Below are 26,166 nucleotides of genomic sequence, written 5' to 3'. Positions count from 1 at the left end.
CACACCTCCATTACTGGTTCTATAATGGCGTCATTAAAAGGGAGTAAAGGCTCCGATGCAGTAGAAGGAGAAAGCAGAACCTCCGTTAGGATGTTATGCTTGAACTCTGCAGAAGGCAACTGCAGATCTAAAAGTTCAGCCGCCTTCTTAATAACAGCGTGGTATGGAGCCACATCCTTTGAAGGAGCATCAGAAGGAGGAGTAATCTCCCATTCAGGCGATAAATCCAGGCCATTAGCTTCCTTTAAATCATCAAACACATCGTCCGACTCCATCAGCTCACCTTCCTCTACTTCCTCCATCAGGTACCTCTGTTCATCCAGCACCCTTTGGGCCTCCCTCCTAGACCTGATCCTCACAACAGGAGTCGGCGGCGCCGTGACCGAATCCGACGGCGCCGGAGCCGGCATCGAGCGTGGATCCAATGGGACAGCCAGCGTCGAACGAGGTTGAGTCGGTGCCGGTGAAGAAGGGAGCGGCGTCGATGTCCTCGACGCCGGTAGATGCCAAGACGGCGTCACCGGAAAAAATGCCATGAAGGGAGCCTGAGGATAAGCTTGGGGAACTCCCAAACTGAAGGCCAAAGGACCCATAGGACCCGAAGGACCCAAAGGTGCACCAGAGGGGTACATCGCTCTGGAGAAGACTCCATACATGGCATTAAGATAATGCGTAGGGTCCTGACCTGGGCCTGGAAACGCAGGATATTGCTCAGGCATCACCGGACTCGGGCCGACCGGCGCCGACGGTGGAATCAGCGGAGTCGAAGGCTCACCCGGAGCTGGAAGCTCCTCAATCGGAACCGGAGACGAAGCCGGAGCCAGAGATGAAGCCGGAGATGGGGCCGGGGCCGGTGAATGCTCCGGTGAAGCCACAGGTGACGGCAGGCCAATAGGAGAATCAGGAACAGGCGAAGGAAATACAAAGTCCTTACGGCGTCGGGAGGGCGATGTTGATCTCGGAGCCGTATCCCTATCTGAGTGATGTCGAGATGAATGCCTCTTCTTTTTCTTGTGCTTCTTAGACTTAGAAGCATGCCCCAAAGTCGACTTTGGCGCCGACCTCGATCTTCTCCGGCCTCTTTTTTCCTTCTTCATCTTTGCAATGAACAATTTTGCTTCCCTCTCCTTAAGAGCCTTGGAGCTCATCTTGAGACAGCAAAGAACATCCTTCCACATCATGGTCCGAAGACAAGCATCACACGCAGTCTTCATGATCCGTTATCGACATGTGCTTTCCACACTCTCGACAAGGTTTAAAACCAGACTTCTTCGTCGACATTTCAGCTGAAGAAGAGAGAGAAACCAGCAGAAAACAAAGTAACAAGTACAGCTACAGAGAGAGTCTCGAAATCCGTTGGCATCGACGGCGCGGAAAAAAGGGATTTGACGTCATCACGTCGACGAGGTCTTCTTATGGAGCCAGTGATGTCAGCGGAGTCGCGAGCGGAGCCGTGTCTCTGCGACGTCGTCTTCGACCTCATCGGCGTGGACTGCTACAAAAGTTTCCGAATGTTGCTGGCGCAGGGGACATTCACAAGGTGAGGAATCCACTGGCAGATGTATCCATCAGAACTACGTAACATATTTAAAATAGTAAAATTATCAAATTGAGAGACCTGCATCGAAAAGTTGTGAAACTGTGTGCAATAGATGCGGAGTAATAAGACCTAGTCCAACAAAATGCTAGCCCTTCATCAGATTGCGAAAATTGTAGAATCTTTAGGTTAGCTCTAGGAGATTTATTCCTCCAAATAAATGATGTCAGGCAACTCTCCAGTTTAAGTAGGCATCCTTTAATTTACTAGGAATATTAAAAATAAAAAAATAATATGCGGGACAGAATGGACATTTTTTATTAAAGATATCTGACCTATCACAGACAGGGAGAGGGATATGCAAGAAAAGAGTATATTTTGGATAGTAATGGGACAAAGTTCAAATGGTAACTGTTGATAACTAAATCGTAAAACAAATACCTCTAAATACATTTTTGGTATTGGTTATTGTGAGAAGTTGGCCTGGTATATGATGTTCACTAGTTAAAGTGACCACCTTGTACCATGCCAAGCAACCCTTATGGTGTGGTTGTAAGTCAACCTTTTCGGACTAGCTGCCCTAGTGGTAGCGTAGGCTAAGCAGTCTTTGAGGCTAAACTCGTTAAAGCGTGTTAAGCAGGCTGTTTTACCAAATGTAACCCCCTTTTATACCAATGAAAGGACACCACACAGATATATATTCAAAATATATATGTATTTATTTCTCAAAGTAACCCCTAGACTCTTTATGAGCACAGGAGCACAAATCGTTAAACAAGACAATGTTATAATACACAGAAGTTGCACTTTATATGGATGGGCCCTGGTGGCCACTCAAACCATATACTAAAATTAGTGGTATAAGTACCACGAACAGGAAAGGGAAAAGGCCTAGGGCCTCTAGAATCGCTGGGCCTACAAGGAGCTAACTTCAGTTAGTGACCAGGAGGTCCACGGGTTGCGTGTGCAGTGAGGAAAGTCACACGCGTGCTCCCATAGGTTTTCAATGGGTGCGTAAAAGTTAAAAAGTTACTGCAGAAAGGGTCTTCTGGGTGGACTACGATCTCAAGATTCGAAACACAGACACTAGAGATGATTCTCTACACTTGGGCACCGGAGTGCCAGCTTTACCTCACCCACAGGAAGCGGGTGCATAGGTCTCGAAGTGCGTCGGGTTTCTTCTATCGATTCAATGGAGCCTGATGACAAAGATGCTGCAGGCGGTCGGTCCAGAAGAGCTGCGTTGGATCCAAGAGTGGATCGGATTTGTAGAAGACCTGAAAGCAGAGGGGACAGTGTTCACAGTCACTAGCCAGTGACCGGCGTGGCACCAGGTAGGTACCAGGCGATGTCGGGTGCAAACAGGTGGTGAAGTGTAGCTTGTCTCCGCAGCCACGTGGTCCCTGAAGGTCGACGACGTCCAGGAGTCGAGTCACGAGCTGTCCCACGCAGGCTCTCGCTGTCGGCGGTGTCGGCGACTTGAAAGAAGCAAACAAGCCTTGGCAAAGGCAGGAGCCGTGGAAGTTCAAGAAAGCGGATTGTTCTGACCAGCAAGGTCAGAGGGGCTGCTCTTTTGGAGAGCAGCTAGGGCCAGTCTGGAGCAACCAGACCAGCGTCGTTGATTTCAAAATAGGTCGCCAAAATGGCCACTAGCCAACGGGCCAGGGACCGGGCAGGCGCGTCGAGATGCAAAGTGCAGAGGGGCCCCACGCAGATCGTGGAGATGCTGGAGGGCTCACCTTTGGTGCAGATGCGGCTCGGGTGTTGGGCTTCTCAGGACCCAAAGCACAACTTGGAGGGAGCCTCTGTTGTTGCGCTTGCAGCTTGTCGTCGGTCTTTCAAGATGGCTGGCTCCACGTGTCTCGGTGCCTCCACGGGTTCCTTCTTTGCAGGGACTGTGGATCGGGCGGTGAGAGGTCTGGAGGTCCAGGTCTTGTCGGGCTCTGGGCTCGGGCTCCGACAGGAGGCGGCGGCAAAGCAGACATTCAATAGCTGGTTGGTGCTTGCGTTAGCAAGATGGTCACTCCCTGACCATAGGGGAGATTTCCTTCAGTCCTCTGTGCAGCAGAGCGTCGAAGTTCCCGTCTTCTTCTTGTGGTTAAGTTGATTCCAGGATGTCTGAAGTCTTAGGACACAGCTCCTACCTTTAAGCGGATTCTAGGGGCCGGACTACCTGCTAGGTCCCTCCCTAAGGGTGGGACCAGGAAGGGGGGTGGTTACACCCCCAATCCTTTGTCCAGCTCGCCCCAGGTCCGGGGCTGGTGTGCCCCAGGACCGGTTTGAACTGGCATATGCACCGAGGCTCCTTGTGAGCCTCAGGCATGTCTCATGCCATTCAAGCCCTACCTGACCAATACACAAAATCCTGTCTGGGGTGGTGCTCGCACCTCCCCTGGCAGGAAACCCTTTGTCCACGTCTCCCAAGCTGGAAGGACTCCCAGCAGCAGGAGGGCAGACTTATGTCTGTGGTGGCAGCATCCATTTTGTGGAGCTGAGGCTATGTCTGATTTTACCCGGGTTTCAGGTACTGTACATGTCGTGTCCCACTAAGAAGGGTGGAATGCTAACCCCGTCGCCAGAATTGGCGAGGGGTTAGTATTCCAATTTGTATGACACCTTACTCGACATGTTTTGATAAAGCCAAACCAAAGATAGCATTTAACCGCGAGGTTCATAATGCACTTAAGAGTATATGGTATGACGATATCTGGAAACGGTAGAAGGAAGTTGTTCCGACCACTGCAGACAGGCTGAGCTCATGCCAGAGCACCATCTCACATGGAACCAAGCACTCTGCCTTCAGGATTGTTAAGGCCTGCCATAGGAGTGACTTATAGGTTAACATGTGTCCCATTTAAGGTTAGGTATAGGTATACTACACCTAAGTAAGAGGTGGTTACACCAACCTACCCCAGCTGAGTGATCAGCCAGTTGTGTCAAATTTGTTAGGCCAGGCCAGGGGTGGCACAATACATGCTTCAGCCCTTGGTGGCCTTAGATACACCAATGCCCTGGGTACCTAGTGTACACTGGTACAGGGGCTCACAGGGTGATCTAGTTCCAATGGGTTATGCACCTAGGGTACATGGAGTCCATTTTAAAGAGAGAGCAGATGGGCTGAGGTCCTGAATGGCAGGATCTCAGGCCAACTAAGTCGAAAAACCAGCTAGACACTAGGCAAAAATTTGGGGGTAACCATAGTCAGATATCCCCCTTCCTACAGTTATAGTAAGCCCTTATTTCAGGAAGTAAAATGTTTGGCATAGTATTAAACATGAGCGATTTGTTTTTTGGTTTTTATTATTATACCCCTCAGCTTAGTGTATCTCCGAACTGCTTCAAGAGCTGTTTCAATATTATTTATCAGGGCAAATACAGAGCGACATCATCCAAATATAGTTTAATTTTAGATGCGCCTGCCAAAGGAGGGCCTATTCCCCTATGGGAGCAAATATATTGAGCTAAAGACTCTATACATGGAGGAAATAAAATTTGCGACAGTGGATGGCTTTGGTGAGTACCTTTACTAGGAAATATAGTGCCCGCCCACTGATTATTTATTATAACTTGGGCCGATGTATTTTCATAAAGTCTGACAATAGACCTTGTGAGCAGCATTGGAAAACTGAATGTTCCCCATACATTAAACAGAGAACACCAGCTCACAAGGTGAAACCCTCTTTTTTAGCTTCTAACACAAAGGCCGCAGTAATATTATCTGCTGTGACAAGATCAATAAACTCAGCCAGATATTACGTTAGCCTTCGCGTTCCGGCCCTTGATAAAACCATTTTGATTAGGGTGGATCTAATCGACAGCGCTGATGCAATTAGTTAAAATGTTTGTGAAAATCTAATAATTCCTATTAACTAGCGGTATAGGTCGGTATAAGGACGGTCCAAATTCATCTTTCCCTTTTAGCCCCTTCAGTGCCACGCCCTTTCCCCGCCCTGTGCCGGGCGTTGCATTAGCCGGCGGGGTTCATGACGAGATAGTCTCGTCATGGGCACAGCGCAACCGTGCTCCATGACGAGACTATCTCGTCATGGGCACTGAAGAGGTTAAAAAAAAAAGTTTTAATACCCCCCCTTTTTTTTTTTAAAGCTGGTGGGATGGGTCCATCAAGTAAAACAGCATTAAACAACTATTTAGAGGAACCGCTAGTAGAGAATATAAACACTTATACAATGCTGCCCCAAAGCCATCTTCCCCCAGGCTTTGGACCTTGGCAATTCCTTTATGTCATTAGTAACCTCTTTGCAGCTAATTCGGGATGTTAAAAAGGTGACACTCACTTTTTAACTCTGCAAGGTGCACTTCACATAAAACTTGTTCGGCTAACGCCAGGTGCCTGTTCTCTGCTTCCCCCTTGTATAACGAGGCATAGTCGAGAAAAAGCTCCCCAATATCTACACTTTCTCCTTCAATTTATTTTTTTATGAGGATCCCTGATCCCAGTGATCAGGTGTTTATTACTTTTGCCTTTTGAAATCCAAGCCAAAAAGCACCCCATCATCTCACACTCTTCATACACCGGTTATAAGTGCAGCTATTAAGAACCTTCTTTTTTCAGAAAAAAACCTTTCAAGACTTGCTTTTTATTCTGCCACTTATGTATAGCTTGAGCCAACTGCTCCGCCTGGACCTTGGTATAAGCTTCATCTGCAGTTTTTTAAATAAATTATCTTGTTCTTTCTTATCTTTTTTCTTCAATAGGTTGATATCTATATCATAAAACCCCGGAGTGTGGCCTTAAATGCCTTTCATACTTTCGCCCCATCTGCCTTGTTATTGTTAATTAGAAAAAAAATGCTCAATCCCCATCGATAGAGACTGAATGTGCATTTCTTGGTCGAATAAAAGACCTATCCATAATACACTTTTTAACTACTCCTGGTGAAGTAATCAAAACTTTAAGACAACCATTGAATTATCTTTAAACGCCCCTGCATGATATTAGGAAGACATTTCAGAGATTGTTGAGGGAGATAAAAATAAATCTATGTGTGAAACTGATCTATATTTCTTTGAATAACACAAACATTCTCTAGTTATTGGATTCAATTTACACCAGATATCTTGCGCGGCTCGCCGAGCGCACAGATCATCAAAAATATGTTCTATACGTTTAAGTTTCAGACAGTGTGGGTTTGAGGAATCCGGACATGGGGAGGGAAGAAAATTTAAATCTCTCTCCAAAATTGGTGTACCTGGGAAATTACATAAGTCCCATTGCAGTGACTTACGCGGTTTAATGTTTTAATGAAAGGGATCGTAAAAGAAAACAACATTGTATCTCACATTATAAGCCACCACGGGAGCTATAACCCAAACCCCCCCCCTTCATCCATCACCAGAGGCAGGCAGCTGACCAGTGCTTTCTTTCAAATAACCATTGAAATAATCACTGCAGTACCTCTGCGCGATGCTCTCGCTGATGGAATAAAAAAAATTGTTTAACCCAAGAATAGTTAAATTTATTTCCCTCTTTACCCCAAATTCAATGCATTTCTAGCAAAAGAATAATTGAATGATTGTATTGTAGCAAAGTTCAAAAGATAAATATCCCTTTTTCGTCTAATATTCAAGCCATTCACATTATGGCTAACTATAACTAATTGCATTTCATTTCTCCCTTTTTTTCACTTTTTCTGAGCGTTTCAAAGCATTTCAGAACAGTAAGCATTAAAGATCTCAACTCTACCAGCCTCTGCTTGAAATGTATGTATCCTTTTGCTGTACCTAACAAATGTTCTCCCGTTTGGTGCCCCCCCCCTTAAAACACCCAACACCCTCCTTTATCAACCACCCCCCGACTCACACCCACCACTTCCATCATTTTCTCCCTCCTTTACCATACACCGCGCTCCTAACCTCAGAAAATTAAGAGCAGTCTATCCTGTGTTCATGTGGTGTATTCTTCCTGCACAGACGGTGGCACGAAGCTATTAGTTCTCACCGTTAGAGCTACCCCCATCGAGGACAGTAATTTCTCAGCATCAGCTGGGTTAGTATGTATACTGAACCCCCCCCCTCCCCCGCACAATTTTTAGCCTTCTACTTGGCTGCATATAACATTTGTGCCTGTGCACCCTTGGCTCTAAAGATCTCAGACAAAGGCTTCAGTTCCCATTGTCTTCTGGAGGTTTCAAATTCAAAATCTGGAAAGATTTTAAAGGAGGAATCATTCCCCACGTTTACTTTTTTGAGGCTCTCCTCTAGAATTCTGAAATTGTGAAGAGAGACCAAAATAGTCCATGGCTTTGCATCATCTTTAGGAGCAGTCAAGGAAACCCTTTGTACTCTGGCAACTGAGAGATCAGAATGCGAACCCTTCACTGACTTGTTCAAGGAAGCCTTCGCTTTAACCAATGCTTTCCAGATCCCCCACGAGTCTTAAATTTGCTCATCTGGATCTATTTTCTAAGTCCTCTAATTTGTTTTTCACTTGCTGCACGTCCTTAAGAATCGGAGATGTAATTTCTGTGTGGGACTGCTGCGCATCCTCCAAATTTGAAATTCTTTGTTCAGCTTCCGTGCATCTAATGCTCAGGTTTTGCAAGCCTTTATGAATCAAATCCAATTTACTCTCTATTTTTTCTGCCATTTCCCTATGTGACCTTTTAATTTCTCGGATCATTACTAGCAACTGTAGAGCAGGACACAAAGCTGAGCACTGGATTCCTCTGAAGCTTGCTCTGGTGCACCTTTCTTGCCTTCTAACTCAATGGTGTTGCCTTGTGGCCTTTCAATACGTTTCCTCAATCAGGTTGTTGGCTCTTTGCTGATCTATAATGCAGCACATAATTAATCAAAATATGAACCAATTATAAAGCCGGATTCGTATTAAAGAACCTGCCTGAACTGCTGGAGGCTAATTTGCATTAGTTCTCCAGCAACTGCCCCGCTGGTGCTTGGCCTGAATGAGATGTGACAACTGCTCCTAGAGCAGAGACAAGACCTGAAGTAGTGTGGTGTTTTCTTCTTCTGGCAGGAAGACTTGTTGTAGTGGGTACCTTCCCTGTCACAAGTAAATGTTAGATGAGACTTGGAAAGGCTCATGTTTTAGTCCTGCTAGTCATGGCTGGCATCAAACCCAATGCGAGGAAAGATATCCCCAGAACCGGTTTTGAGTGACCGCAAAGGATGGGACTACTCTAACTACACAGACTCTGCACAAGGGTAGAAGGGTTTCCCCATCTTGAATTTTCAGAGTGCAGGGTACTGTGGGATTGTTTGCAGTAATTCTGACAAAGTGGATAAAGGTGTCCCGGGAACATTTACTCCATTGGTTAGGGAGTACACAGGAGCTTCCCCCTCTCACGGTCTGGTGAACTCTACCAAAGCTGGACCTTAACCCAGCCTTCTCGGAACCCTTTCTGGACCTTCGGAAGATCAGAAGACGACTGGACCTGTGTGGCTACAGAGACACAACAAGCTGCAAGAGGAGTTTTATGGCAAGTACCCAGCTGATTAGTGGCAACTGGAACTTGGATGGGACTTTACTGGTGGCTTCTGCCTGGCACCAAGAGTCTATAGGTGCTCCCTGCTCCTTTTCCTCAAAGTTCTTGGGGGCTTAGAGGTGTACATTTGTTGTTGCTTGGGCACTAAGAAATGATTTTGAAACTTTTGATACATTTTGCACCAAAGGCAAGGGGAGCTACTGCGTAAAGTAGCTGGCCGACAGTTACAAAGCATCGGACTGAATTTCAGATTCGTCCCTCTGAAAGGCTCTAGCATCTCTGAAAAAACAAGAAAGTCCTGTTGTTTTGGGACTTAGAAACTTTTTTAAGCAAAAATCTCAAAAGCTCCAAAGCCTTAGAGGGACCAACCTGCAGCAGGTATCTGAACGGCAGTTTCATGCTGGCGGCTACAAATTCAGGTTTAGCCCAACTAAGACAACATTTTCTTCCAAAAAATGACAAAGTCCCTTTTTGGATTAGGACTTTGAAACTTTGTTAGAACTTCTGACTTCCAGGCTTTCACTGGGTCTAATCTACTAAGTGTTTCCGACCTGGTTTCCATCACGGTTGGCCTCTAATGACGCCTAGCTCCTGGGCTACTATGTCCACAGACTATTGTTGGTGCTTTATGACAGTATATTTACGCTTAAATCTTTTAAAATTCATGTCTTCCATTCCTTTTATTGGATTTTTGTCATTTTGGTCATATTTTCCACAAAATCTTTCTCTTTATTTTAAAATGTATTATACAATTTACTGTGTTTTGTGTGACTTTGTCTACTTTGTATGCGTTGCTTACTTTACACATTGCCTTTGATTTAAGCCTGACTGCTTTGAGTCATGTTACCGGGTTGAGCATGTTTAGTTTATGTAATTTGTGTGACATCTAGCTCGTGGTGGACTTATCCTCTGAAGTAGACATTTGCACACTCCAAATAATTATGCCCTTTCCGACATCTATCATTAGATTTACTTACAGGTGCATTGTCAATTTTTACCAAGTATGAAAAGAAGAAGATAGAAAATGCTATTTGTGAAACTTTTAGCGTTATTACTTTTTTTAGCTAATATAGAAATGTATCTAGTCTCCACTGCTCCATTGTATGTCAAGGTGCAGTTTGTCTCTTTTTTCTGTATTACCTTCTGGCACATTCAACAGATGTGGTGATGGGGTCTAAGCATTCAACATATGTGGTGATGGGGTCTAAGCAAGGCCAGACCAAACAGAGTTTGGGGCATAGACCTCATCTACCTCCCTACCTCAAAAGCCCCTCCAGAAAAGCCAGTGGCAAAAATATACCAGATTTGCAATGTACCCTTATATTGCGCAATATTAAATTAGCTTTCTGTGCTGGTTGCCTTCGTCACTGCTACTTTAGCCTTTACAAAATATATTCAAGGATAATTTCCATGCTAAAATTTACTCTTTGCAAAAGATAACAAGCATTTACAATGCAATGGTCTCGGCATTGTTTAAGTTAGAGCTATTGGCATTGCCACCTACAAAAAGCCACCCACACAGAGCCACACACACACAGAGGCACACACATACACACACATAGAGCCTCCCACACACACACACAGAGCTACCCACACACACCAACAGCCACACACACAGAGCCACACAAATACACAGAGCCACATACACACAGCCACACACACAGACATTAGGGGGTGAGTGAAACACTTTCTGTATTATAGGCGACAGACAGTCAATAACTAACACAGCATTCAAAATAGCGCTACCAACACCGACTGCAAAAATATGGCAACAAATAGTACAACCAAAGAAAACCTTGCGACTCCCTATGATGTAGGTGGTACGCAATTAACAAAAAAGCAAAGTTCGAATACAAAAATCCCAGAGTGTGGGGGGAGGGGTTACGTGATTATTTTGTTGCAGATCGTGATGCATTTTGGTGAAGACAGATCACGCAAGCTTTACAGACCATATAACGCCAAATGCTCAGATTTGTTTGTTTGAAGTTCTTCCAAACCTCTTAGCCAGCGGAGGGACAATGTAAAGGGCTGTTATTTACTAAACAGAGATTTCTAAAATACGTTTAAAGGGTAGAGGGACTCCCCGGTTCAGCCTTTAAAACATCCTATAATCCGAGTCTTTTTGGTTAAATGACACCAGCGGCGGATCCCGGTACTCACCCCCAAATCCTAGTCGGCCGCATTCTCCCCTCCGTGATCCGTCCAGGCGCAAGATTCCGGGACCAAAACTTTCTCCAAACTTCCCAAAAAACAAGCCTGGCCACCGTCAAATCCTCCTGTTGTCGTTTTCCCTCTCGGAACGCTGAAAAGCTCCAGACGGCAGAAATCCTGGAATCACTGCAGCCAGCCACAGCGCAAAGGGTGTGATGGGAGGAACAGCGCATGCCCAGAGGAGCATGGCCTGTCATGGCAACTAGACCCACCTCCTGCCGAAAGAAGCCCCAAACAAGCCCGCTGCGGAGTGCACTCTGGTGCCACTGTTAATTATTATGCAATGGGGACCCCTTCAACCCCCCCCCCATCCCATGGCAAAGGGGAAACAGTTGTGTTTTAACTTGAAACAGAAATAACCCCATTCTTGCAACCCTGTTGATTAGGCAGCAGGCTACTCCTAGTTGGCAATGCTGCATCCATCTTGGTGCGGAAACGGTGGATTTTGCTAGGTAAATTCCAGCTCCCTGCAAGAGGAGAATTACCAGTAAACCTCAGAAGGCTGCGCTGTGTTTACAAATGCATAACTCGAGATGCTGCTGGAGGGACTGACTGACAGAGTTATGAAGGAGGGACACCGTGATCAAAGGTCACTCGTCTGTGTCATTAATAACATGGGGAGAGGAGCTGGCCTCGAATCTGGGGAACTGGGTTCGAGTCTCGGTAACGACGCTGAACATCCTGTGATTTTGGTCAAATCACTTAATCCTCCCGTGCCTAACAAAAATGAAGGTATCCTCATGTAATGCAACTGGTGCTAGGTAAAGCGTTCTTATACCAGATTCGGGTCAAGTTCGCGCTATATAAAACTCTGTAAAAAAACAAAAAAAAAACAATGGTGTCACCGGAGTCAGAAGCCACACAATCATTTCCTCTGATCTGGTTTCCACACTGTGCCATGTGTTTTACTGTAGTGTCACTGTCAGGCCAAAGTATGGATTGTATAGCGTCAACCAAGCTGGAGAGCCAAAGGCCTGTGATGTCATTTCCTCTGAGGTCATCAGTGTGCTAACGAGTGTTTTGAAACCCGAATAAAGCTTCCTCTGGCAGGAGAAGTTTGGCAGGTATGCCCCGCCTCCTCTTCCGGTTGTCAGTGCTTTCTACTTGTGTGGAAATGCAGGTAGAGCGTTGGTTGAGTACATGCATCGCACCCGATATCAGCACAGCAGTAATTTGGGGTAGTCTCCGAGATTCCTGCTCTGAGCGTACTTGGTGGGCACGCTCCCAGTAATCGGAAAGCTATGATTGTCATGCCACACGTATTCACGCATTAACTCACGCCTTTTTTTAAAAGTTTTTTTTAAAGTTTTGTTTTTTTAATGAAAACATGTACTGCCTTAGTGAACAACTATCCCAGATCATCAGGGAACCTTTTCCGTAGCATAACCATTCACTCTCTTCAAGAGTGTGTCCTACAACACAGCCAGGAAGAAGGTCTATCCCTTAGAGGCACAGCGGGTCTCCCTGCTCTGACAGTGAAGAGCCCCTGGGAAGTCTTGAGGGGATCTCGACCAGACCCGCCAGAACAGGGTAATCAAGTCCCCCGGTGCTCTGCTGTTCTGTAAATAAACACCCCCTCTTCAAGCAAAGGGGGGCCCTAATGAGGCGGTGCCGCCATGTTTCACAGCCTGGCCACCCCAGTGGGCACTGCATGTACTCCCTTTATCTAGGCATTATTGGCCGATATTCTTGTGTTTTTCTAGTAAATGCCGGAAGGAAGCCCAGAGGGACCAACAATAGCAGCTTCACACGTGCCCTAAACAAACCGAGGTTGCTTGGCGAAGGTTTTGTTCTACCTGGAGCGAGAGCTCTGCAGCCAACTGAGACCGCCATGCTTGCCCACGCTGGGAGCCATCATCGCCACCTGTGGCCCTCACTAGAAAGGAGGCGCTGCTTGGAACAGGACTGCACGGACCTTCAAGCCGCTACAAATAAACTGAACTGCCACGCGCGCCTTGAAGAGAAAAGCGCTGCGCTAGGCGCGGCAGGAAGTCCGCCGTCTGGACCAACCACGCTGCATCCCGCTTCACATACCCCCATGTGTGCTTGCCGCATACCTCCAGCTAATCGCCGCAGCGCTGCCCAGATGTTGGTGGTAAACGCGCGCTCATTAGTGCAGGTTTATATATAGAGCAGGGGGAGAGGACGAGCATACCACCGCCTTTCTCCGAGGCGAAGCAGAAATGCCTCGGAGAAAGGCAGCGGCGTTTCCGGATTCGGGGGCGTGTTTTTCTGTGCTCTCCTCTTGCCATTGGCTGGAGGAGATAATTAGAAAAGTTGCAAAAAACACGCCCCCGAATCCGAAAAGGACGGGGCCTGTTCGGAGTGACGGACCTCTTCTCCAATGGCTGGCCAGCATTCAAGAGGCCAGCCAATGGAGAAGAGGGGAGAAGAGGGGCGGGTTCAAGCCCCTCTTCTCCAAGTCATTATATATCGCGAGCGAGACTGCGCAAGCGCAGCCTTCGCTAGCCGAGACCTAAAAAGGGAGATTTTTACTGTTTATTTTTTGTAGTTACTAACCTTGGCAAACGTCGTTTGGCAGCTTTGAGTAGTGATGGTGCTTTCTGAATAATTATGCGTTTCAGGTGGTCAATGGCATTACTGCACTGCTGGACTGTACCTATGTTCAAAACAAACAAATTGATCAGAAGAATCACAAAACATTGCTATTGCTAAATATATGCAAATTGTTCTTCAACAGAATAGGACAACTACAGAGAGTAACAAGAGAATGACAGGAATATGAAGAACAAAACCCCAGATATTGACAATTTATTTTTGTTTTGTTCAGCTTTTTGGTACAGCTAATAATTGGGTACTGTGAGGCTAATCTCTGAATAATTACCAGGACATATACTGAAGAGCAAGGGAGATCAAAACCCCCTCCAGAGACCAAAGCAACTGTTTTTAAGAAGTCAGCTGAATGTTGGCACTAATTCTGCAGACAACCACCAAGCAGTATTAGCACACTGAAGGGAATTAATTCCAGTGTCCATTACCAAGGATGAATGACTATTTGAAAAGCAGTGAGCTAGTCAAGAATGGCTTTAGAACATTTGAATACCAAACAATTGAGGACTGCAAGCAACACAGCATCAAGCAAAAAACCAAGGAATTTGTTTCTTTCTCTGGATTGATGAGACAAAAACATCAGGGTGAGACTCCCTAGTGTTTACGGTGCAGACAACGCCACACCCAGCTGAATGATGCCAAATACCGGTGCACTGGGGTACTGCTCAAGTAAGAATTTCTGGATATAGCATGTCGTCTGGAGATCATTCAAAAGGTAAGAAATCTGAGGCTAAAAGTCTCTATCAGATATACAGTTTTGCTAATCAAGCTATACAGCGGACAAAAAATAATGTGAGGATATTGCATCACCTAGTGTATTGATTTATTTTGATCATAAAAAAGTATTTGTTTCCAACACTTCAGAATTAACAAAAATGTGCTTCATTTGTGCTTTGCTAATTATGATGTATTCTGAAATACATTCACAGTTCATTTAAATGTTGTTGTGTGCTAGAAAAACAATATTTCCTTTACTCCCAGTATACAGCAAGATTGTCACATAAATCCTCTCACTTTGAAGTCGAAGAAAGAAAAGTAAACACCAAGGTCCCTCTGAAGACAGAGTCTGACATTTGACCTCGGTCTTTGAATGCACAGCAAATGTGACATAAAAACAAGATTTATAGGCCTGTTTACAGAAAGAAGCGCTCGTGGAAGAATACAAGGAGAGGCTTTGCTCCTTGGGAGGGATACACTGAACCTGGACATCCTAAAAACAAATAAAGTCAGCAAATAGAAAGCCAGGAATGTGAGCGGGCGGAAAGCATTCCCACGGAAGGTTTCTGAATGTCCCCAAGATGTCTATAGCAAACCAGACAGCTGCACTGCCTGGTAGGCTTTAACCTAACAAAGCATGAGCTGGGGGACCCGTGGGGAAGGACCCAAATATTGATTAATGTATTGTTAATGGTTGGCTGAAGGTTGGGGAAGGTTGCTTTTGTTATCTTTGTAATAATATATCGACGCTCAGACATTAGTTCATCTGCTGTTTTTATGGTCAATTGTGCAAAACTGTTTGACATACAAAAACGATTAAAATATTGTTAGAAAAAAATGTCTTTCTCCATTCGCTTCATTCATGGGGTCTTTCTGTTTCAATATGTTTTTAAGCTGATAACACAGCTCATTATGCCCACTGTTAAAAATCATGGCAGCACTAAATACAACTATGCACAATGTATGTCTGCTGTTGTGCACTGAATGTGCATTAATTGTTTGAAACGTAATAGAGTCGTGGCCTGAGGATTTCTCCATACACCGTCAAAACTGCTTCACAAGATGCTTCTTGTGCTGCCTTTATGCTCACGCAAAAGAGCAGTACAGGCTTTCATTTCTTTGCAGATGGACTACAACAATTCCCTGTATCTTGGGGTACTGCAAGAATGCTGTGGCAAGACTTATTCTTAACACCACCAAAGAGGCCTCAATGCACAAGCAGATTCTTTGCCCTGGCTTCCGGTACACAAACACATTCTGTTTAAAGCTTTGTTTTACACGTAAAGCCTTACATAGCTTTGGTTCAGCGTACATTAAGAAACAAATTACATTCTAAGTGCCTGCCTCGTCCTTGCATTCTGTCTTTAAGTATCAAGTGGCGGTACCAAAAATCAAGTTATGCAGACTAAGAGGCAGACCCTTACCCTGCCTGTCAGAAAAGTTTTGGAACGCTCTTCCATTACGTCTCCAGTTGATTTGTATCCACAATCCAATTTGGAAAAATATCAAAACGCTATCTGTGCTTCTCTAGAGTTTTTCTGAGTGTTCAGTGCCAGGATGCTCTCTGGGTAGCAGCAGAGCTCTATAAGCTCAACTTCATTTATTCATTTTTTATTCTTCATTCCATGCTATGTCACCTATTGATCGAAATGCAAAGTAATTGGCAAAGGGGGATTGCAGGAGAGTTGAAGCGGTCATGATTGATTTTCATGACTCTCCAAATAGGAATACCTCCTCTCCTGGATTTTTGTACCATCCTAAAATGCTATTGACTTCTTAAAAGGCATTCGTATTGCTCTATCTATTAACACCTGTTCTGTTACAATGATGTTTGCTTTTTTATTCCAGCAAACTTGCACTAATACATTTTGCAACTGCTTTTATTGATTCAAGGCTTTTTTTAAAAAGTTTTTTACAGTTTTTCCTCAAAAGGTCCGAAACACTGAACAGTACTGACTCACAATTGCCTGGAACCTGCCTCCTTACAATATGCCCATTACAAAAGTGTTTTAATTCAGTGTCATCCACTGCCAGGCCTAAACCATGGCATGAACAAGTGAGACATTCCTCAGTGACCACTGCGATTGCTTCATTGTGCTTCTTTTCTGAAAGGTAAGCAATCATTGGTGCAACCGTACCATTCTATTCCATGCCTGACCACTGAATTGCTCATCTCATCTTGAAAGACAAGGAAGATACCAAGTTATTACCGCTGTATACAACTTTCCACTGTCTTTATACAAGGACAGCATAGATGGCATCTCCATTGAAGTTACTGATTTTCTACCAGCTGCCACTGCCGCTTCCACTACCAAAATTCGATCTAGTTTAACCCTTACCTACTCCCACCCACTCCAACTCCAAAACACAGGATATGCTTCACCCAGCACTTTTCCGACCTATAGCTTACTGCGACATAGGTGCTTTCAGTTGCAAAAATCCTGACTACCATATACGGCCTACTATTGGTATGGCAGGGAGACACTAGCAACATATTCCTTGTGTGTACAAAGAATGCAGTTATTATGCATTTCTTTTTACATATGAACTTCCAAAAAACTAGTTAATTCCTTTCCATGAGGCATAAATTATATAGTAATCTGAGGGGGCAACGCCTTCAGTGGCCAGCAGTGTGGCACTTTCTTAGGTGTGGAAAATTCTTATCTTTTTGGCTGAATTCCACTTGCATATACTATTGCCGGGGTACATCCTCCAATTCTTAGTCCTTACTTTGGTCAATACTGTGAGCCATCTCCTTCTGGAATTTATCCTTGGGAAGACATGCTCATATACTTCTGTCAGTTCTTATGCAATGGGGAGGTACTGGGACTCTGCTAACATCTTGCTGAAATATGCTAAAACATCTGCAGGCACGAGACACGTCCTCTGGAGCCTGGGGTTCTGCCCTCCTGGAAGCTACTCTATGGGCAGCATCTGGGAATGTTTCTTCTAACTGTTTCATTCACTTCCTATTTTTATCCTTGGACCTTTTTTGTTTTGTATTTCTTTCCTTCTTATTTCTGATTTTGCTTGCTGTAATGTTTTTGCCAGTGTTAAGCCTATAGGCAGTCAAACAACAGCGTATGGGGTTGAGAGCAGAAAGCTGCTAAGACAACAAACTTAATTCTGTTAAGGAGGAAAGCGGCGATCCAAGCTTTATTCCTTACCCTTCTAGTGGTGGAGGCTCAACTTACAATGCAATATTTGGAAAATCACCAGTGTGAGGTGCACGATGTCAAAGGTGCAGTTCTATCGTTAAAGTCCAGGAACCAGTAATTAGTAAAATAAATGTGCAAAAACATTTAATACATCCTAATGTGCCTAATTTCCAAAAGCAGCTATTCACAAGCTCATATAGAACTTCAAAGGCTTGACTAATCCAATGACAGCTTAGCAATTATGAAATTCAGCACTACAAGGAAATGTTTACCGAGAGAACATTTTAATCCCTCATTTGAAAACGGGAGTAGAATAGTTTGTAGCCCTTTAGGAAGTAATCATGTATACATTTAGTCCAACTTACCCAACGATTTTTCATCAGCATGAGTCAATGCCAAGCTTTCCAAATACACAACTAATGCTTCAAATACAAACTGTTCAACCAGCATGTTTTCTTCTCTGTGAAAATAAATGTCAAACTTAAAGAAACTAAAAATAGTGCAGACAATAGAATATACATATACTTGTAAAACTAAAATTTATGAATGACTGAGCCAATTTGTACTAATCTTAAAGCATGTTTAAGATGAGAGTATGATGTGAGAAAAATTGGATAACATTTGATAAAGTTATTTCTGACAAATGCATACTACAAGGAGTCACGTGTAATGTGCAATACATGCCTATATAGGGACCTCTTGCCTAAAGGAATGCTCCTGAAGGGGAATGAATGCTGTTCATTGATGCACTAGGATTCACATGTACCTTGTACTTGTGAGTGACTAAGAGTCACCAGAGTGGTCTATCTGGAAGGAGAAAGTGTGTGTTCATGGAGTGAGTAGGGAAAACTGAATATGAATAGAAGGGAGACCTAATGTCCAACTGAGCTACGGCCTGTGGGTGACTTACAGTGAGTCTCTCAAATGAGAATATTGAAATGAGTGGCTCAGGTATCTTCCAGCCCAGAGTGGTGGGAGAGGTTCAGAGTAGCTTGCTTGGTCCCGGTGTAGTGGGAGGGGTGTAGGGGCTCACGTTCTGTCTCAGCGGAAAAGGAGTGAGTGTGGGCTGTATCTCGAGGTGCCTGAAACCCAGTCTCAGGGCCTGGAGGGTTCCCTAAGGGAACACCAGGTGGGGAGCCTAGGCTGTACTAGTAGACCATTTGAGGGGGATCTCCTAGTGTCAGGAGAACATGGAGCGTCTGTAAAGGAGCTAAAACGGTTCTGGTGTCTGGTGGTGCCGCTCCTAAGTGGAAGGTGCAGAAGTTCAGATGGAGGGGTGAGAGGGGGAGTGAGTCCCCAGTGGAAGAACCAGTGAATCAGGGGCCAGCCAGAAGGGCCGAGTCTCCTAGGAGTGACCATGGTGACACCACTTCTGCCGTGGGGGGTCTTCACGCATTGTCAGATGGACAGGGGTCGGGAGATCAGCGCCAGGCAGACTGTCACGCAACAAATGAGGAATGTGTTCCGGGGGGAGCTGTGTGCGCCTCCGGAAGTCCTGGTGTGCCAGGCAAGTGTTCAACCGCAGGGTTTAGTCCCTGGGTTGGGAGGCCAGGGTCAGGTTCTGCCTGACCTGGAGGGAAGGACATCTGTAAACAGTGTCCTGACCGGTTTGTCTTCTAGGGGTACCACCCCAGGCGGGAGGGTGCAGAGGGTGGGAGTCCTCGCCTCAGACCCTGGTTCAACCACAGGGTTTAGTCCCTTTGTTGGGAGGCCAGGTTCAGGTTCTGCCTGACCTGGAAGGAAGGACATCTGTAATCAGTGTCCCTACCGTTTTGGCTTCTGGGGTTACCACTCCAGTTGAGAGGGTGCAGAACTCTGGAAAGGGGTGCCGACGGAGGGAGTCCTCGCCTCTGACCCCGGTGCAATCTGAGGGTTTAGACTCTAGGTTGGGAGACCACTTGCTGGAGAGAGGTCCTGAACTGGTGGGAGAGTTGTGTTCTGAGGGTGCCTCTCCAAGGAGGAGAGTGCAGGACCCTAGAAGGAGAGGAAGGGGAGGAGAGCCTTGCCCGTGACCTCTGGTCAGCCTGAGGGTGCGGACCTAGGTTGGAGGATCAGTGGCAGTTTAGAACTGCACTGATGAGATGAAGAGTGGAGAATGGTTACTATGTGCCAGGGGTCACTGCCCACCACTCTGTGGAATGGCAAGAACCAGAGGTATCTGGATGGCCTAGGGCCTGGTCGTGGCTGCGGACGACTAGGGAGTACCAGTGGGGTAGCTTAGTTGGTCCTGGGAGCTTTTACAGAGGGAACCACATGGGTTCAGATTGGCGTATAACAGGAGTGTGCCCCTGCAGTTGCGGGCCCGCGTCTGTGTTCTATCGCCCCAAGCAGGGAAGCCCATCAAGGTAATGATTGCTCTACTCTGGCTTTTGCTTGGAAGGGGTTGTGTTGGGCCCTTTTTGCAGGACCATCCCTGAACCTTTTGCCTTCCTCCTAGCCTTTTTTTCCTGACATGGTGTTGGTGGTTTAGGAACTCTGGGTACTTTAGCACTGCTGTCCAGTGTAAAGTGCGTGTGCTCTCTGCGGTAAACATGGTAAGATTGGTCTACACCTGTTTGGCGTATTTAATTTACCTGTCAGTCCCTTGTAAAGTAATATCTCAGATACCCAGGGCCAGTAAATTAAATGCTACTGGTGGGCTTGCAGCACTGATTGCGCCACCCACCAAAGTAGCCTTTCAAACCTGTCTTAGGCCTCTGCCACTGCAGGGCCTGTGCGCGCAGTGTTACTGCCGCTCTGACGTGGCACCTAAAGTGTGTGCCATGTCTGTGACCCTACTTTTTACTACATGTCAGTCACCCATAAGGTAGGCCCTAGCTAGCCCTATGGGCAGGGTGCATTGCAGGTAAAAGGTAGGACATGTACCTTAAGTGCGTGACATGTCCTGGTAGTGAGAAACAGCCATTTTGGTTTCTCACTGCTGTGAGGCTGCCCTCTCATAGGAATGCATTGGGGATTCTCTGATAAGTGTTTCAGTGGTAATTCCTGATATGAGAGGAGCAGCGTGGTCATGTTTGGTATGTTTGGAATAGTAATAATAAATGCTGTGCAATGGTGTGCGCAGATTTATTATCACTATTCTAGAAATGTCACTTTTAGAAGTTGGCATTTCAGTGTGCTGTGTGTCTGCCTGCCTGATGTGTATTGCATGTCTGGCTCTAGAGTGACAGGGGGTGGTGAGGTGTGTATGGCTTCAGGGAGGGCAGGGTGAGTCAGCGCTAAGCTGAATAGGAGATCTTCATTTGGAGTAGTGGGAGGAGTAGTCCCCTGACCCCGACTAGGTCTGTGCCTGCCTGGGTGAATGCTGGCTCCGACCCCCTGTGGTGGTCTGATGACCGAGTTCCCACCTGACAAAAGGGGAAGAGGAGCCTTGTAAACAGAGTGCTCCAATACACTCCAGAACCAGTTGAGACTGATTCCCCCAAGCCCTGTGCCAGGGCAGACAAAGAGAAATGTGGTATAAATAGTGGGGCTGTGACCCCATGTTTTGTGTGCTTCCTTGTGCTTGGGGGACTTCCTGCTGCTGGGCCCCATGAGGAACAGCCACGAGGGACTGCCTCCCTGCTGGAGGGCCCTGTAAGCTGGCCTGCCTGGGCCCAGCCTTTGTCCTGGACATTTGGTGGCTTTGTGGAAATGTGTAATATTTTACTTAGCATAAGCGACATCCATTTTGGCTTTGGTGTCCATTTAGTTTCCTTCGTAATTCTTCCGTCCTCTGCTGCTCGTCTTTTTCAATCTGCTTGTGTTATTTATTTTAGGTGACTTCCTGACTCAGCTAAAGCAATGTACGTGCTGAGGGTTTGTAGCTGCCAGTGCACCTGGTCTCAGATGTTAACTATCGACCATTTACTGCTGCCATAAGCATTTCCTGCTCGCCCTCCCACTTTGCCGACCAAGTGGTTATTCATCTGCCCTTGTTTGCTGATAGCTATTTCTAAAACTGTTCTTTCCATTTCTGTTCACATGCTTACACCTCAACAAAATGGTATAAAAGGGACGATGGTTTGTGAATTCAGTGTACTACCTCCTGCAGCACTTGAGAGTGTTGTGTGGACGTGGTCCCACTCATGAGTGATTAATATACTTGTTATTTATTCCAACTCCAGTGCCGATCTCTATTTTGTTGGTCTTTGGACCCGTGGACAAGAGGGTGACCCTGCACCAGTGTGCCCACTTTTAGGCACATTTCCACAGCTTAGTGCCTCTTTAGCGCTGCGACGCTCTTCTGGGTTATCCCGGGATATGAGAAACTTTTGTGGCCTGCAGCGCTAAGCTGCATCGTAATCCGAGGGAATCCCAACGTGGGGGATTCCCCCGCATTTCCAGAGGACATCGGGAGCCTACCCCACATTGTGAGGCAAGCAGGAGCCCACATTGCATTTGCAAGTATTGAGGAGCGGGAGCACCCCCCACGTTTGTGCTCCTGTTGGCGGGAGCCCACCCCGCATTTGTGTAAACTAAAGGCGGGAGCCTACCCTGCACTTTGGTGAGGAAGAGAGGGCCGCCGCAAAGCAACCCGGAAGCCAGGCAAGTGCCGCCTGGTTGCGGGTGGAGCCTTACTGAGGAAGCTAGAAGAGGACGCCTCCTGTGGAAGTCAGGCAGACCTTCTGCCTGGAGGTAGGCGGGGCTCCCATGCCGGTGGAAGCCCTGCGTATGGGCAGAGAATGCTGCGGGAAAAGAAAGAAGGGGGGGATGACGCCGATGGAGACTTGGCTCTGTGTCCCAGTGCCGCCGTGTCCTGCCAGGAGGACCGCTCCATTTTAGTGACAGCCGCCCAGAGAAGAGCCCCGGTGAGTGTGGGCTTTGAAGGCACACGGTTGGTGCCTGCAGGGGCAGATTGCACGGCCAAGGGAGGTCCCGTGAGCAGGACCTGCAAGGCGCTGAGAGTGCCTGGGGCTTTCTACAGCTGCACCGCCCTGACTACGGGCAGCTGCAACGAAGGGGCATTGTTGACAGAGTCCCAGAGGTGGGCTCCAGAGGCACTGCGGTGCCAAGGCTATTTCCTACAGCTGCCCCGCCGGACAGAAGGCAGCTGCAACGATGGGGCATGTTTGTTGTAAGACCAAAGGAAGGAGTGAGATACACTTCCCTGCCCCCCCCCCTCCCTACATTGCGCACATGGTTTTCGCTGCATTGGCAGCCAGAGGGCCAGTGAAAGGCCCCATGTTAGAGCCCTGACATTTGGGACTTAGGGCAGTAAGCCCCACCGAAGGCCAGTTGGCCTGGGGTCATATTTGGTCAATTTATGTTCTGGGGGGAGTGCAAAGAAGATGAATGCACCGTGTAAGGTTACTGTGGAGCATTACTAATATGATGCCTATTGCATAATGGGTTTATGCCTATGATGTTTATGCATAATGTGTTTTATGCCTAATGTGATGCAGACATAATGTGTTTATGTTGCTAATGCGGAGTACAGTATTTTGTCAGTAGTTACTGGTTGTGTTTTATATTTGCTACTTGGGCTTTGTGATGGTTCTGACAGTGGCCCGATTGGCCCGTCATGTATATAAACCCTTGTAAATTATGACATGGTGGCAGTTGGCGCAGTGTATATGTGTGATTAAGATTCTAATGTGTTTTAATATAAAGGCTATTTTTATATAACCTTGTGTGGAGTTTCTTTTGTGGTGTACCTAGTGTGTTGCTGCTGTGTTTGTGTGTTGCGCAAACACTTTACACATTGCCTCTGGGATAAGCCTGACTGCTCGTGCCAAGCTACCAAGAGGGTGAGCAGGGGTTATCTCAAGCGTGTAACTTCCTTGCCCTGACTAGATTGGTGGTTTCTGCCTGGCTTAGGCGCAAGACCTAGCCAACCAGAAATCCCATTTCTAACAACAGCGAAGTGGATGGTGCAAGTAGAAGCCAAAAAATAGGCACGTTCTGTAAGGTGGAGCTTCAGCTTTGTAGCCCTGGAAAGAGTGGCAGGTTTCAATTCCAGAGGACAACTGAAAAGAGGCGGCAGCTCCAAAGGCAGAACATTGCCTTGAGGGACTCAAGGACTAGACATGCCAGCATTAGGATGACCTGAGCCAATGGCAGGCAGATTCCCTAGGGCAACTCAGGTTCTTTATCCAAATTTGTAGCTTGTCAGTCTCAGATGGTGTGGGTCCAGGACAAACAAATCAGAATCTTTGGGCTCTAAATGGTAGACCACCACTTCAGGTCTACTAACATGCATGGGTGAAGACAAATTAGGTGGAGGCCTCATTAGTACTGCTAGGGACTATCATGATGAGGACGTTCCTTAGTTTTCCCGTAGATGGCACTGGAAGGCACAGACACTGCTCGATAATGTAAAGTGTAGTGGGGAGAGACCTAGTCCTCACATTGGCTCATAGACGTTCCTTGCCTCATCTATTTTACTTACATGCCGCTAGCTCTAGTGAAAGGCAAGCACCACCAAATGATTCAAGCAAGTGGTGGTGCTTCAGGCCATGAAACGACAGCTAACCACAAACAGGATCCTCATTCTCATGTATTGCAGAGCCATTTAACTGCAGACTGAATGTGGAGAGTGATGCCACCCTAGAGGTATATGTCTAATCTCTAACTCAGCTATCTGAACGGTCATAGTACACATTCTGTAAATATATTTATATGTATCTAGACAATATGACTGCCAGCTTTGCCCCGTATGTATCAGGCATTATGCTGAATACAGATACAAGCATGGCACCAAGTCTGCACTGTCTTTATTGAAGGCTCAACATACTGCATATGGTTCAAAGTCCCAAAAACCAAGTAGGGGTTTTTCAATGTATACATTGCAGGAATTGGATGGACCCCGACGATGTGTCTCGCACACACACATTTCATAGCACCCCATGGATTCTGGACACTAGACTCAGGCATGCTAGCCCTCTCTTTTCATAGAGCGTTGTCAATAAAACTAAGGGCCCTGCTACACCACTTATTAATCGCCATGTGTGTAGCACACAATATGCTACTCTGGAGCATCAGATGTTTAGTGGCCTATAAATATAATTTCTAAGCCACCTTTTTTAAACTATGAAATCATAGACCAATACAACATTTTCCAAATAAATGTAGGCATTAAATTCAACCATACTCACTAAGATTGAATATGCTACTTACCAGTATGCATCTGTTCTTGGCATGTAGGGCTGCTGACATTCATATCTGTGCATAGATCGCCGCCTAGTGTTGGGTCCGGATGATTGCACATTGTTGTCCTGGAAGAGTCTTCGAAGTATCACGAGATAGGTGGCTCCTCCCCTGGACTACAGTGCGCATGGGCATCCTCTCCATCCTTAGATTGTTTTTCGCCATTGTGGCAGTGATGACCATGCTATACAGTAATTCTGAGTGCTGCAGCCGCTTCAGGAGCCGGGGAGGAGGGTGGGCGATATGAATGTCAGCAGCCCTACATGCCAAGAACAGATGCATATTGGTAAGTAGCATATTCAGTTCGAGGCATGTGGGCTGCTGAATTAATATCTGTGCATAGATTATATAGCAGTCCCTCCATTAGCAGCGGCTGCCCGTGCCAGCTGCAGCAGTCTGAAAAAGAGTTTTGAGAACAGCCTGTCCTACAGCTGCCTGCTGTTTTGAGTGTACATCTACACAGTAGTGTTTGGTAAATGTATGTATAGTGGACCATGTGGCTGCTCTACATATTTCCTGTAAAGGAATGTTTCCTAGGAAAGCCATGGACGCCCCTAACTTTCGTGTGGAGTGGGCTCGTGGGGGAATCGTTAATGTGCGTTTAGCTTTTTGATAGCAAATTTGAATACATTTAACGATCCATCTGGCTATCCCTGCTTTGGAAATGGCGTTGCCCTTGTGTTGTGGAGAAAAGGCAACGAAAAGTTGTTTTGTTTTCCTAAAATCCTTTGTTCTGTCTATATAGTACATGAGGGCCCTCTTTACATCTAGTGTATGGAGCATTCTCTCTGCGACATTATGTGGACTTGGAAAGAAAACAGGCAGTTCTATAGTTTGATTCATGTGGAACTGCGATATCACTTTAGGCATGAATTTGGGGTTGGTACGTAGTACAACTCTGTTTGCGTGAACCTGTATGAATGGCTCTTGAATGGTTAGTGCCTGGAGTTCACTAACTCTTCTTAACGAAGTGATTGCCACTAAGAAAGCTACTTTCCAGGTGAGGAATTGAATCTCACATGAATGGAGAGGTTCAAAGGGTGGACCCATTAATCTGGTGAGGACCACATTGAGGTTCCACACCGGTGCCGGTGGGTGTCTTGGGGGAATTACTCGTTTGAGTCCCTCCAAGAAGGCTTTGATGGCAGGCACTCTGAATAAAGAGAGGTGCTGCCTGTTTTGAAGATAGGCTGTTATCGCGGTCAAATGGATACGTATGGAGTTGTATGCCAGATTGCATCGGTATAAGTGTAAGAGGTAACAGATGATGTTTTGAATGGATGCGTCCAGCGGGTTAATGTCATTGTTGTTGCAGTAAATGACAAACCTCTTCCATTTAGCCGCATAGCAAGCTCTGGTAGTGGGTCTTCTGGCCTCCTTG

General features: G+C 46.2%; 1 protein-coding gene across 3 annotated transcripts in view; it reads right to left on the bottom strand.

Annotated features, from left to right (window-relative positions):
- The window catches only part of PRKDC (protein kinase, DNA-activated, catalytic subunit), a 2,754,228-nt gene that overhangs the window by 2,197,327 nt on the left and 530,735 nt on the right, over nucleotides 1-26,166 (bottom strand). For all 3 annotated transcript variants that reach the window (XM_085605657.1, XM_085605658.1, XM_085605659.1), the window contains 2 exons: nucleotides 18,023-18,117; nucleotides 13,732-13,831 (listed from right to left, as the gene is read on the bottom strand). In XM_085605657.1, the coding sequence (XP_085461783.1) occupies nucleotides 13,732-13,831; nucleotides 18,023-18,117 (195 nt within the window). The remainder of the gene's footprint in view (nucleotides 1-13,731; nucleotides 13,832-18,022; nucleotides 18,118-26,166) is intronic.

This window comes from Triturus cristatus, chromosome 5_1 (assembly GCF_964204655.1).
Source record: "Triturus cristatus chromosome 5_1, aTriCri1.1, whole genome shotgun sequence".
Classification (NCBI taxonomy): domain Eukaryota; kingdom Metazoa; phylum Chordata; class Amphibia; order Caudata; family Salamandridae; genus Triturus; species Triturus cristatus.
Note: the sequence above shows the minus strand (reverse complement) of the source record. Positions and strands in the feature narration are given on the sequence as shown.